The sequence below is a fragment of the Notamacropus eugenii genome, chromosome 2, assembly GCF_028372415.1.
Source record: "Notamacropus eugenii isolate mMacEug1 chromosome 2, mMacEug1.pri_v2, whole genome shotgun sequence".
In the NCBI taxonomy this organism is placed as follows: domain Eukaryota; kingdom Metazoa; phylum Chordata; class Mammalia; order Diprotodontia; family Macropodidae; genus Notamacropus; species Notamacropus eugenii.
In genome coordinates, this window is record NC_092873.1 from 287,023,942 (window position 1) to 287,038,869 (window position 14,928).

Consider the following 14,928-nt stretch of genomic DNA (forward strand, 5'->3'; position numbering starts at 1 on the left):
CCTGTAGTTGATTTCCTCATTTCCTTTTTAGAGTGATTTTTGTGATTCTTGGTGCCTATAATTTTAAATTTTAATTACTTATTTGACCATTAGGTAACACCATGAAGGACTTGAAAACATTTATAGCATGTTACATTTTGTACCCTTTTGGAAAGGAGGGAAAAAATGACATCAGAAAGAAAATAGGCTTATAATTTCTTGCTTTCATGTCATGTGAATTCAGTTTAATCCAGTAAACCTAAACCTTTTAAAATCCTCACAGTATAATATGCAAGCCACTGAAATGCTTTCCAAAGTGATTTTTTTTCCCTCTAGGAAATATGCCATTTTGCACATTGTTAGTGATGTAAAACTCAGTAGTTTATGAATTCTAAAGATTAGACCATTTAAATTAGTTGAATTATTTGAAACTACAAAATTCTGTTTATGGATTATATGTTTTTCTACATGGGAAACTTTCTTGACTGCAGAACTTATAATGCTCCATTTCATTCTATAAACAAGGAAATTGAGACCAGAGAACAGATATGATTTGTCCAAGTCATGCTGGAAATAACATCGTTAAGATTTGAACCCAGGTGTTCTGACCCCTAATCTAATGTGCTTTCTGCTACATTGCATATCTCCTACCACCAAGGGTTGTTGTGAGGATCAAATGTAAAGCACCCAGCATAGAGCTTGGACCACTGTAGGTGCTATAAAAGTGCTAGCTATTATTAATATTATTATTGAAATTCAGGGAGGAGAGAGGGTGGTTAGCAGTGTCAGATGCTGTAGAGAGGTCAAGAGGGATGATAATTTGGCACAGGTAATTGTGTTTGATAGTAAAGAAGTCATTAGTGGCGTTATAGCAATTTCAATTGCGATAATATAATCCACATTGTAAAGTTTTAAAGAAGTGAGTAGGAGGAGAAAAAGTGGAGGCAAGGAAGTAGACAGCTTTTTTTCTAGCAGTTTGAATAAAATGGATAACGGTAGGTTGAGGAAATAGTAGGATCAAGTGAAGGGTTTTTAAGGAATCATGTTCATAAGCAGTAAGGAATGAGCGATCCTGAAGTTGAAATGGACTTTAAATGTCATCTGGTCCAATCCTTGACCAATTGTATGTGGATACCTTTCACAACATCTCTGACATAGTCATCCAGCTTTCCTCTTGAACACCAGTGATGGTATATTCAGTCACTACTTCAAAAGATAGCTTTCCATTTAGAAACAGTTCTAACTGTTGTTAGGGCTTATGCTTTTATTTGGAGCTGAATCAGCTTCCGTGTAACTTGAGCTCATTGGTTCTAGGTCTGTCATTTAGAATTTTGCAAGATTATATTGAAGAAGATTCTGGACACTAGAACTGGTGCCAAAACAGGACATACAGGGGGAAACGAGGCATAGAGTCTAGAGTACAGACAGAAATATTGAAAAAAAGTTCAATGTTTTGCTGCTGATGAAAATGGAACATACCTCTTTCTGAACCTGTGGTTCCAAACCCCTTTGTATATGCCTAGCTTTGATGTTTAATTCATTTCTTTTGCTAGTGAAGTACAATGAACACAAGCTGAAAAAGCTAACTTTTTAAAAATGGCAGGTAATAGATGATTAACAAGAAATGGAAGATTAAAGACTATATGGAGAGATGGGTAAAGGTTGATATTAAAAGAGCACCAAGTAATATTAGCAGAGTTGTGGAAAGACAGATAGGCATATTCATACATTGTTAGTAGAACAGTGAATTGGGGCTGCCATTTTGAAAAATGGTGGAATTAATACAAGAAAATGACTAAGTGTCCATACCTGTTGACCCGGAGATCCCCCTGCTAGGCATTTGTCTCAAGGAAGGTCAGAGATGGAAAGGGTCCTGTAAACACCAAAATATTTTTAGCAGTGCTTTTTCTTAATGGCAGAGAACTAGAAACAAAGTAAAATATTCATTGATTGGGGAAATGGCTAAACCTGAGTGTGGCATGTGAATGTTACTTTGAATATGAAGCATACAGAACTTGTGTGATCTGAGGTAAAGTAAATAGAAAAAGGAAAACAATGTATACAATCACAAAAACACTGTAAGTGGAAAGAACAAAAAATCACAATTGAACATTATTTGTAATGATCAAGTTTAGTTTTCAAGACCTGAGAAAAGGCACCTCTCTCTTTTCTTTGCAGAAATGGGGAACTGTGGATATTGAGCTATACACACCATCAAATTCAGTTGATGTGTTGCTTAGTTTTGCTAAACTTTTTACCTTTTAAAAAATTCTTGTTTTATAAGGGATTATTCTCTGATGGAAGGTGAGAGAAGGATATATTTGAAATTGAAAGAGGTAAAAACAAATTATGAATAAAAATCATAGAGAACAAACATGGGCTAGAATAAAATCTCAGTGCACTAGTATGTGACTTAAAATATGCATAGAAGGTTGAGAAGCAGAGATTACTATTAGGTGCATATATATATGTGTGTGTATATATATATATATATATGTACATGTATATATATATATATACACATGGAAACATTTTTGTCAAGGCAAGCAGCATTTTATTTAGAATGTATAGAAAATCCCTTTCTTTGACATACACAAATTAAATGCATTACTCTCATGAACAGATACTTATGATAAATAAAGGGAAATGTACCCAATTTTGTATCCTGTTATTTTATGTCCTTTCTTTGTACTTGGTCTCTTAGTGAAGTAATGTAATTCTCCAGCTGGCACAGAGGGATTATGAAATAACTTTCTGTGTACATGTTTAATGACATTAAAAAATTCATAAACTGATCAGCCCCAACTACATGTTGTTAATTGTGTTCTGGTGTTTAAGCTTGGCTGTGGTGCTGAAGCTACAATGAGAATGTTTCAACTATAATGTAACTGTTTATTGTGGAGTAGAATTTTATATAAGGTAGCCCTTGGACCTTTGTCTAAGGGACACTGTTACTGAAGTTACTGAAGAACTTAAGGTAGTATAAAATCAAGTATGGTTTTTTTTCCAAATCCATCATTTCATGTAGAAATGATATTTAAAATTGAAGTATTTAATTATTATAAAAATCAAGATAGGGATTGATTTTGATTTTTGATTTGCAAGAAATTGTGCATCATAAAAGTGCTGGTAATCTCATTTTAAAGCTATGCAAAGTTATGTTTAAGTTCATAACAAAAAAAAAAACATACTTTTTGGAAATGTCATGGAAAAAAACTTTTTTTCTGATCATATTTGTGATTTTATTGATTTAGAGGAGAAACTCCCTCTACCATTGCAGAGCAACAGCTATTTTGACAGATTTGTCTTGATTGAGGGAGAGAAAGAAGGAAACGTGGAACTGAAAGGAATGAGCATTTATTAAGCACATACTATATGTCAGGCACTATACTAAGCGTTTTACAAATATCTCATTTGATCCTCACAACCCTGTGAGGTAGGTGCTCTTATTATCCTCATTTTACAGTTGAGGAAATCGAGGTAGGCATGATTAAGTGTCCTGCCTATGTTCACAGAACTAGGAATGTCTAAGAATGGATTTGAAATGTTTTCCTCTCTCTAGGCCCTGCTCTCGAGCCACTCTATAAACTATGCTACCTCGCTGCCTCAGTTTAGCTAAATAATGGAGAGCTGTATGTTTAAAGGACTTAATACCCTACAAATATTTCTACCATTGTTGAGAGACCTCTGATACTTTTACTTGCTGCCGACTGTTCAACTATGGATGTCCTATGGTGATTCACTGGCCTTTGAGATGATCTGTTTCTTTCCGCTGAGCTAAGATCTTCTGATTATCAATTCTCTCCACTAGACTGCTTGCTAATAAACTATATGTAGCTATAGCAACAAGGGAGTTCAGACCCTTTAAATCAAAACCTTTAAAGAGACGTTTTAGCTCTTTGCTGATTTCATACCCCAGGCCAGCTAACTAGAGAAGTCCTTAGCCATTTGAGACTGTCTTTTACATTTTTTCTTTGCTGCTGTTTGTACTCCCTTGGTCACTGTATGTCATAAGAAAACTTTCAACTCCTGGCCACTTGCCTATCATCCCATATCATCCCATAAACTCTACTTAAAGCTTCAAAAGAGCTACGGTGAAGAAATTATTTTCAGTCTCTGTCATGTGGTAGGTCTTTGCCAGCTCTACATGCATATTTCAAGACTAAAGAGATTTGGTGCAGTGTATAACCTATATTGGATTGCTTACCATCTTGGGGGGGAGGGGAAGGAAAGGAGGAAAGAACAGAATTTGTAACTCAAAACTTTAAAAAAAAGTTTGAAAATTATTTTAACATATAATTGGGAAAAAATAAAAATATTTTTTAAAAAGAATGGCTTTTTAAAAAATAGAAGATTTGGTGCAACTGACCAGCAACATTTTCTGTATCCCCATTTCCAGACCTTAGTAACCAAATCCCTGTACTGTGGAGCTGGAGACATCACTTAATCTAACCTTTTCATTTTTATCGGAGAGGGAACTGAAATCTAGAGCAGGTGTGACTTGCCCAAGGTCACAGGTGATGTATGACAGAACAGGCATTTGAATCCAAGTTCTCTGACTTCTGTTTACTCTTGGCAAATAAATCACTGTACTTCCTGTGTGTGGTTCTTTAGTGATTTGAAGTATTTTTTCATGTGTTGGTAGATGGTATGTAGTTTTTCTTTTGAAAAAGTTTTTTTGCCACTAGTCTATTGGGGAATCTGAAACAGAGAAGAAATTTGTTCCATCTCTCCAGGCCACAAACCAAAAGCATGATTTACCATGTTCTAACTCTGTATGTGGGGTCCTATTAGGAATCTATAGCAGCAATAGCAGGACTCAGTAGGAATCCTGTTTTGTTGCCTGAAGCACAGATGACTTAACCAGGATTACACAAGGAAACTAGCAGACTTCAAGAAGTGGGATTCTAGGAGTCTAGCCACTGTGTGCTTTTACACACTAAACTATTTTAGAGAAAAAAATAATAACTCACAGTTCTAGAATTCTTTAGGGTTCATAATTTTTAAAAGCTATTTTTAGAGAATTTGGAGAATAAAAAAAGGAATTTTAAATGGTCTTTGTTGCTTCTAGTCAGAGAAGGATAGAGGTTATTAAATTATTTGAAGCATCATAAGGGAGAGAAATTAACCTTGTTTTGCTTAACCATGCAAATCTAAGGGAAAAAAATGAAAGTTGCAAAGGGACAGATTTAGGCTTTGAAGTATAACATTTTGGTCAGTAAAAAATGTCTTTAATACTACCGCTTTTCTCCATTTGTGGGGTTTTTATGCCCTAATACAAGGTCAGTTTATATGCACAACCGTTCTCCAATATTCTAACATAATTTACTTTCCTAAAATTTTATCCAGGTCCTTAACCACTTTCTTGTTTAATTTTTGTTTTATCTAGGTATGAGAAGGGTAAATTGAAGTCCTCTACTTATACTTTTATCTACTTCTTCCTGTAACTCATTTAACTTTTCCTTTAAAAATGTAGATGCTGTACCATTTAGTGCATGTTTAGTATGGATATTCATTCGTCGATAGTACCTTTTAGCAAAATATATTTCCTGGTATATCTTAGGTCTGTTTTTGCTTTTAATTTGTCTGAGATCATGATTGCTACCCCTGTCTTTTTTACTTCAGCTGAAGTGTAATGAATTCTGCTTCAGAATCTTATTTTAACTCTGCATGTATGTTTCTGTTTTGTGTATTTCTTGTAAACAACATATTGTTGGATTCTAGTTTCTAATCCATTTTGCTATTCTTTTCTGTTTTCTGGGTAAGTTCGTTCCATTCATATTCATAATTATGATTACTAACTGTATTTCCTTCCATTTTATTCCCTTATACTATCCTCCCCCCCCATTGTGCTTTTCTTCTTATTACCCCCTTTTTCTTTAATCCATTTAGTCCCTATTTTCTTGTTGTGGTAGGTAAATTTCTGTACCCACTTGTTTGTGTGTATGTGTATTCATCCCTTCATTAACCAATTCAGATGAAATCTTCCCTTTTTTAACTTTTTGTTTTGAACTCAATCAGGAACTTTGTTCAGAATAGTTTGTGTTGGCAGTTGGCTCCTTTAATCTGAGGCCAGTGTTTCGTTTTGATTTCAGCATACTTTTTTCTACTCTACAATATAGTTTTTGGTCATGGCTGTCTATAAATATGAAGTTGTAGGCTAAAAGTCATTATTTACAGAATCCTAGTAACTGACTTGATGCTCCCCACAATTAAACACTGACAAAGTAATGATAAAATGAAAATAATTTGAAGACAAATAGCTTGCATTAGTATCATATAATAATTTTTTCTATTAATTTTTCCCCATAGGTAACAAAAATCTATTTACCATTACTGCCATTTCCCCTCTTCACTTTGGAAAAAATGAAGATAACAAAACTTTTGTAGCAAGCAAAACAAATTTTGACATTGTCCATAACCGAAAAATATGTCTAATTCTGTACCCTAAATCCATAATTTCTCTTGTCAGGAGGGTGGATAGCATGATTGATCACTTGCCCTCTGGGATCATGGTTGGTCACTGCCTTAGACAGAGTTCTTAAGTCTTTCAGAGCTGTTTATCTGTAAAATGTTATTGCCATATAGTTTGTTTTCTTGATTCTACTCACTTCATGCATCAGTTCATACCAGTCTTCCTAGGTTTCACTGAAACTACCGCTTCCATAATTTCTCACAACACAATAATATTCCATTATATTAATAGACTATAACTTGTTCATATATTCCATGATTAACGAATAGCCCCTTAGTTTCCAGTTCTTTACCACCACAGAAAGAGCTGCTAAAATATTTTTATACATATGGTTGCTTTTCCTCTTTGACCTTTTTGGGGTTTAGCTCTAGTAGTGATCTTACTGGGTCAAAAGGTATTTCTGGTTTAGCGATTTGGGGGTTATAGTTCCCAAATAGCTATACCACCAATGTATTAATACACCTGTTTTCCCAAAGCCCCTGTAACATTTGTTACTTTCTTTATCAACTTTGTCCATTTGATGTGTGTGAGTTGGAACCTCAAAATTGTTTAAATTTCTATTTTTCCAATCATGAGTAACTGAGTATTTTTCATAAGATTGTGGAAAGCCCAGATTTTTTTTCTTCGAAAACTGCTTGTGGGCTTACTTTAGCAGCACTTATACTAAAATTGACAGAAGGAGATTAGCACAGTCCCTACACAAAGGATGACATGCAAATTTTTGAAGTGTTCCATATTTTAGTGGAAATCTGTTTTGCATGACCATACACATTTGTAATGGATTTTATTTTTGTCTTCTTAGTGGGCGAGGGGGGAGGGAGAGAATTTGTAACTGAAAATAAAATAAAATTTAATGATGATAATAATAATAGAGAAAACTACCTGTTCATATCCTTTGACCATTGTCATTTGGGGACTATCTCTTATTTTTACAAATTTAAATCGGTTCCTTATGTAGCTTGATAGATCTTTATAAGAAAAATCATGTGAACTTTTTCACAAATTGGAATGTTTTGGTGATTAAGTGGTGGGTATACATTAAAATCTTAGCTGGCTCTCAGATTTAGTTTTGGTTTTTTTTTTAAAGAAATATTTCCCTTGGATTTTTTTGTTCCATCTTTCTCAGTTCTGCTTCAGGGAAACAAGAGTTACAAGTATGCTTTTAAAAACTTGACTGCTTTTTTCTGAGCACTTTGTCTTAATATTTCGTTCCATTATTAAAATGTCCCTGATATGTCATTATCTTGTATTTGCTCATTTCATGTCATAGAGTGGAAGATCAAGGTGGTGGTAGCCATACTGGAGAAGTCAGAAAGCTTGAATGTCATACTAATGTGTAAACATATAATAGCAGAGAGGGATTTTGTGGATGGACAGAAGTTTTTGCTCCAGAAGAAACTACACTTGATACACCTTTTCTTCCTGTCATTCATTCTCTAGGTCCAGGTGTCACAAGGTGATAGGGGATTGGCCGACAATTGCACAAAGGACTCTAGAGCAATGAGGTCATAAATGATAACCCACTAAAAATGATATCCATGTTTTAACAAATTAGGGCTCTTAACTATGTGATAAAAGGTCACTTAATATAATAGACTCTGTGGTTCAGGGAAGTATGATAAGTATATTAACTTGATTCTGATTGATACTGTTTACAGTTGTCGTTACTGTTTGTGCCTAATTCTAGAGGCAGCTATTTTGAACGAGAAGTAGGTGACTTTGTCATCATGTATTCTACATTCAGTTTATTAGAATTCTAGAATTTAGAGCTTGAAAGGAACCTTAAAGATTATTTTCAAGTCTAACTCCATTTTAACTTTCAGTACAATATTGTTCCGTTTGTGATGTAATACTGTGAATGTCTGTACTTTTGATAGAATGGAAGCTTCTTGCCTGGAGCTGGCCCTGGAAGGAGAACGCCTGTGTAAAGCAGGAGATTGCCGCGCTGGGGTGTCGTTCTTTGAAGCTGCAGTTCAAGTTGGAACTGAAGACCTAAAAACACTAAGTGCTATTTATAGCCAGCTGGGCAATGCCTACTTCTACTTGCATGACTATGCCAAAGCTTTAGAGTATCATCATCATGATTTAACGCTGGCCCGGTAATATCTTTAGACTTTTATGTACTCTTCTTGCATTGCCTTTGATTGAGAAAACTTATTGCCGATGTTTAAAAAATGTATCTGCAATTAATTATAGTCTTTATAATAATTATAATTATAGCCTTTCTCTGCCTGTCATTTAATGCAGAATCTGACTTTCCCCTACCTTTTCAGTGTTATTTCATATTTCTACCCTTCACACTCTCAACATTCTAGTCAAATAGACCTGCTTACTGTCTCCTTAATTCAGTGTTTCATCTCTCGTCTCTGTGCCTTTACACAAATGGTGATAGAATCTTCCTTGACTCCTTCAGAGCCTAGTTAATACATCACTTCCCATATAGAACTTTCTCTGGATCTCCAAGTTATTAGACTCTCTCCTTCTTGAAATTACTTTTTAAATAGTTTATGTTTATAGTTTACATTTTAGGAGTATATGGGGTGCTCAAGGAGGACTAGCACCTCTGGTTTGAGGGCTTACTGAACCCTTTTCAGGGCTGTTCATCCACTTTCAGTGTCTATCCATCACCCAACTCTAACCTGTGGCTCCAAGAAACTGTAGCATGTGCAGTGGCCACACCATGGAAAAACCATGTTGGCAGACAGGGCTAAACCAGATTAAGGTTAACTGTTGATGAGTTAGGGGGATGTCTATCTGAAGCATGTAAAAATTCCCCTTGGCCAAATAGGCTGATAAGAACAGTTTGTTCCATTGTCCATGAAGGTGGCTGCAGCAGGTGCTATGGAGCACTTAGAGCTTGGTCAGATATCAGAGATGCCAAGGTCATCCACTGCATCCCACACTTTACCAGTCTTCCTGCTTTTGTCTTGCCACTGGACTTCAATGACTCTGGAAGAGAGGTTGAGGCTGACAACTTTGTGCAGCTCTGTCCAGTTCACCCACAAGTCAAGATATCACCCTGTGATGTCATTGATCATCTTTGAAAACAAAGGACAGACAACAGCATTTTCTTACTGGTGTACGTGCTGTTTTCCTCCTACATGGTCAATCAATAATCATTCATTAAGTATCTGGGTGCTAGGCACTGGGGATACAGAGACAAAATAGAACCATCTCTATCCTCTAGGAACTTACAATCTATAGAGGAAGATAATACATACATATAAATATATAGAGAGAATAAATGCAAACTAAATTGAAGTCATTTAGGAAGGGAGAACACTAGAATTTGGAATCAGAAAGTTCTATGTCAGTGATGGAGCCTGAGCTGTATCTTGAAAGACATCATGGATTCTGCTAGGCTGAGGCAAGGAAGATATGAATCCCAAATATTAAAAGTGGTCATTGCAAAAGCACAGAGGGCAGGCAGTGTGTCATGAATAAGGAGCAGCAGGGGCAGTTTGAGTAGACTGTTAGGTATGAGAAGGGGTGCCAGTAATGTATACTGAGTCTGGAAAGGGCTGAAGCCAGATTGTGAAGGGCTCTCTGTTTTACCCTAGGGATAACTAGGGTGCCACTAGTGTTTGAGATAGGGGAGTGATATAGTCAGAACCTGTCCTTATATTTCCTTTGTTAGCCATATAGACAATGAATTGGAAAAGATGTGGAATGCGAGGCAGAGGGACCAATTAAGAGGACATCATAGTAGTCCAGAATAGGTATCAAGGCCTGTTTTGCCTTTGTCTTCCCAGTGCCTAGTCCATAGGCACTTAATGATGTTTGTTGTTTTAAATTGAGTTGTAGTTCTAAGGCTTCATTTTATAGCTAAAACCTTATTTTGCTTGAATGCAACAAAAAATGGATATAAATTAAGTTTAACTAAAAAAAATATACAGAAGCAGCATGATAAAGTGAATAAAGAGCCAACCTTGGAGTCAGGAAGACCTGGGTTCAAGAAACGCTGAGCAAGTGACTTAACCTCTCAGTACTCTGAGCAACTCTCTGACTAAAGGTTTAAAAGAAGGTGCAATCCTGCATTGGTTGAAGGAATTTCCTCCACCAAGAGTTCCCTCTAAAAGATATCCCAGGTCCAGTTCCTTTTGCTGTCCTAAAGAAATATGAGATGGGCCATTTAAACAAGGCTTATGAGTTTAATGGATTTTAAAAATGAAAACCATCTGTCTATCATGTTGCTATGTTCTCATCTTTTACTGTTGACCTTCCCCAGCCCCTCTTAATTCTAGAACTTTTCCTCTGTTAATTCTTTCCCATCTTGCATGTTGACTCCACTGTTATATTGGAAGCTGCTTGAAGGCAAGGATTGCCTTTTGCTTCTTTTACATCCCTTGTGCTTAACACAATGTCTTGCACATAGTAGGCATTTAATAAATATCGATTGACTTTTTTCATTGTATGAGGATTTATCCTCTGGAAAGCAAAATACTTTGCTCTAAATTCTTTGATTCTACTCTTATTTGAAAGGAACAGATTTTGCGGATGAAAGCACCATTTTTGAAATAGTTTGACATACTCTCCTATAATTTCAGGACCATTGGAGATCAGTTAGGTGAAGCTAAAGCCAGTGGTAACCTGGGAAACACCTTAAAAGTTCTTGGCAACTTTGATGAAGCTATAGTTTGCTGCCAGAGACACCTAGATATCTCCAGAGAACTTGATGATAAGGTAAAATTGAAATACTAAATGGTGTGGTGCAGTGGAAAGTGTTCTGGATATGGAGTGTGTGGACCTGGGCTTGGATCCTGGCTATCATTCTCCACCTCTGCCACGTAGAGCAGATATTTAACCTTTCTGAGCCTCAGTTTCCTTCTCTGTAAAAAAAAGTGGCAAGGTACGATGACAAACAAGATCCCTTCCCAGCCTAAAATTAACAATCCAAAAGTTGCTAATAAGAGATCGTATCACTTTTTTACTCACCTGAGATTTAATAACAAAGAAAATATTTGAAAAGATCCATGGATGCTAAAGAGATTATTTTTCTTAGCTGTTGGTACCTAGTTTATGAAAAATTCATTTCCTCCCTAATTGATAAATAGTTTTTTGAGAAAAAAATCCAAGTTAAAAAGATCTATATGAAAAAATGTAATACATTACTAACAATTAGAGAGATGCAGATTGAAGCAACTCTTAGGCTCCGCCTCACTCACACTCATCAGATTGGCAAAGTTAACCAAAAAAAGGAAAATGACAAATGTTGGAGGGACTTCAGGAAAACAGCACATTAATGTATTTCTAGAGCTATGAATTGATAGGCATTTTGAAAGGCAATACTTTAACCCAGCAATACCAATACTAGACTTATACCCCAAAGAGATGAAAGAAGAAAAGGACTCATAATATTTAGCAGCTCTTTTTGCTGTGGGAAAAAATCTGGATGAAGAGCAATTTGGTACTATGCCCAAAGAGTTCATAAAAATGGGAAAAGGATCCACATGTACAAAAATATTTATAGCAGCTCTTTTTGTGGTGGCCAAGAACTGGAAATCGAGGAGATGCCCATCAACTGGGGAATGGCTGAACAAGTATATGATATAATGCAATACTATTGTGCTGTAAGAAATGATGAGCAGGCAGACTTCAGAAAAACCTGGAAAGACTTACATGAACTGATGCTGAGTGAAGTGAGCAGAACCAGGACAGCATTGTACAGAGTAACAGCCACATTGTGCGATGACTGACTTTGATAGCCTTAGCTCTTTTCAGCAATGCAAGGACCTAAAACAACTCCAAAAGACTCATGATTGAAACATATCATTTGTTCTGGTTATTTTTTTCATGATTCCTACCATTCGTTCTAACTTTTATACAATATGACTAATGTGAAAATTAAAAAACAAAACCTGGAAACTAAGGGGGAGTCCTTCAGTTGAGGAATGGCTGAACAAATTGAGGTATATAAATATGATGGAATACTGTCAAATGATGAAAGGGATGATCTTAAGAGACACCTAGGAAGATTTATATGAACTGACGCAGAATGAAGTTAGCACAATCGTTTTATGTATTAATAACTTTGTGGAGTCAAACAACTTTGGAAGACTTAATCAAGGTAATCACTAATCCTGATTCCACAGTACTGATACATACTACCCACCTCCAGGTGATAGATTTGGGGCAAAATGAGACATAGAGTTTTGGACCTGGCCAATGTGGAAATTGTTTTGTTTGATTATCCATATTTGTTGCAAGCTGTTTTGTTTATTTTTTCCCTATCAAGGGATAGGACAGAAAGAAAATAAATACTTGCATTACTCTTGTGACTTACAAGTTAAGAATGTTTCTATATTATGTTTATTCTAATAGCTGGCTCATAATTTTTAAGTGTAACTAATTTGTTGGCATCCCAATTTAGGTTGGGGAAGCAAGAGCACTTTATAACCTTGGAAATGTATACCACTCTAAAGGAAAAAGTGTTGGCTGTCCTGGCTCTCATGACCCAGGAGAATTTCCAGAAGAGGTGAAAACTGCGTTGCAGAAAGCAGCAGATTATTATGAGTGAGTAGCCATGGCACCCTCCTCCTTGTTTTCTGCTTCCCCTTTTTCCTCCTCCTCTTCCTTCTCATTGCTGTTCACGTCACCTTCCTTAAGCCCTGAATCATATGTAAGCACTGACCTGGGTGATTCCTGGTAGGCATGCAAAGACTTTTAAGAGTAGAACTACTAAAGAGGCAAAAATAAATTATGAGAATAATTTGTTTGTTGTGGTGTTTTTTCCCTCCTCTGAAACCTCAAGGTGGACCAGTGCCACCTATTGACAAATATTGGTAATGTTCTGGGTTTTAATGTAAAGCAGTTCCATCTGAACACACAGAAAAATAGACTTTTGCTAAAGGTTGATAGACATGTCATGCTATGAGAAATGTAGGTAGTAGATAAAAAATAATTTTTTTACAGTTTCTATACTCTTTTACTTTATTGTTGAAGAGTCAGATTCCTAATGTAATCATGGATATTTGCTACCTTTCACAATTTGTTACTAAATCATAATTTTACAAAATTCTTTAGCTGGAAAGAGAGCTAATGAAACAAGGCAGCATTCTTTTGTATTTAGTTTGTCAAAAATGTGGAGTATTTTAGCATATTACTTTTATTAGAATTAAAGTCGTAATGCAAGCAAAACCAAGTATTTACAACTATATTTCTTCACAATCTTTATTGTCCTTTAGGGAAAATCTATCAATAGTGACTGCTTTAGGGGACCGAGCAGCCCAGGGCCGTGCCTTTGGGAATCTTGGAAATACACATTACCTTCTTGGCAACTTTAGAGATGCTGTTGTGTCCCATGAGCAGGTATGATGATGAAATGTCCTGAAGCAATGTTTTTTTCCACCTGAACTGTAATCAAATCATTTATTGTTTCTCACTTCCTAACTGTGGGCTTTAAGATGGAGAGGCAGATTTTTACTTTCATGTCTAATTAGAATTCTCTCTTTCAGCGCCTCTTGATTGCAAAAGAGTTTGGAGATAAAGCTGCTGAGAGAAGAGCTTACAGCAATCTTGGGAATGCATATATATTCCTTAGTGAATTTGAAACTGCTGCGGATTACTACAAGTCAGTACAGTAGTTCTGTTGATAAATGCAAAGTAAATATTTGTGAGCTTATGAATTTAGTAATGTTTCAATTTTATAATTTTTCTAAGATAAAGGAGCCTAGACTTTTATGTTTATTTGGATGGCATCGTTTGTCACTGAAACTCTAACCTGAAGTCTTTCAAATGTATTTCACAGAGAGACACTTAATCAGATGTTTAAGTGACATATTATACATATATTCTTAAAATATATTTTTATTGCTGTCTTTTATTTTTACATCACCTAAATTTCCCTGTATTCCTTTCCTTCTCTCTTCAGAGAGCCATCTCATGTAAGAGAAGGTATTTCCTCTTCTCATTCTTACTCCACTCTCAACTCGTACTTTTTTTTCTAATTAAATTTATTTATTTTCAGTTTTTCAACATTCATTTCCACAAAATTTTGAATTCAAATTGTCTCCCCATCCTCCCCTCCTCCCCACGCCAGGACAGTGTATAATCTGATTACCCTTTCCTCCAGTCTTCCCTCCTTTCGATCTCCCCCTCATTGCCTCTTATCCCCTTCCCTTCTGTTTTCCTGTAGGGCAAGATAGATTTTCATACCCCGTTGCCTATATATCTTATTTCCTAGTTACATGTAAAAACAATTTTTAACATTTCTTTTTAAAGCTTTGCTTACTCATACTTTTTATTCCACTCTCACCTCCCACCAGTAACTGAAATCTACTCCTAATCCAGTGATAAGTGAGCTTTCCAGTGATTCCAGCCTAGTTAAAAAAAAAAATTCAGTGGTTTCAGGATTTCTTCTCACAAAATAACAATATCATTGTTCACTTGTTTCAGTTGTGTCTGTTTGTGACTCCATTTGAGTTTTTTTGGCAAAGATGTTAGAGTAGTTTGCCATTTCCTTCTCCTGCTCATTT

At 35.8% G+C, this 14,928-nt stretch overlaps 1 protein-coding gene and 1 non-coding gene across 5 annotated transcripts in view; both read left to right on the top strand.

The window, feature by feature from the left end:
* The window catches only part of GPSM2 (G protein signaling modulator 2), a 51,233-nt gene that overhangs the window by 20,260 nt on the left and 16,045 nt on the right, over window positions 1–14,928 (top strand). For all 4 annotated transcript variants that reach the window (XM_072644206.1, XM_072644207.1, XM_072644208.1 and 1 more), the window contains 5 exons: window positions 8,332–8,553; window positions 11,002–11,137; window positions 12,825–12,967; window positions 13,639–13,762; window positions 13,909–14,024. In XM_072644206.1, coding sequence (XP_072500307.1) covers window positions 8,332–8,553; window positions 11,002–11,137; window positions 12,825–12,967; window positions 13,639–13,762; window positions 13,909–14,024 — 741 coding nt within the window. The remainder of the gene's footprint in view (window positions 1–8,331; window positions 8,554–11,001; window positions 11,138–12,824; window positions 12,968–13,638; window positions 13,763–13,908; window positions 14,025–14,928) is intronic.
* LOC140530567 (U6 spliceosomal RNA) lies at window positions 7,094–7,195 on the top strand. The gene has a single exon (XR_011976002.1). It is a non-coding gene; the product is annotated as a U6 spliceosomal RNA (small nuclear RNA).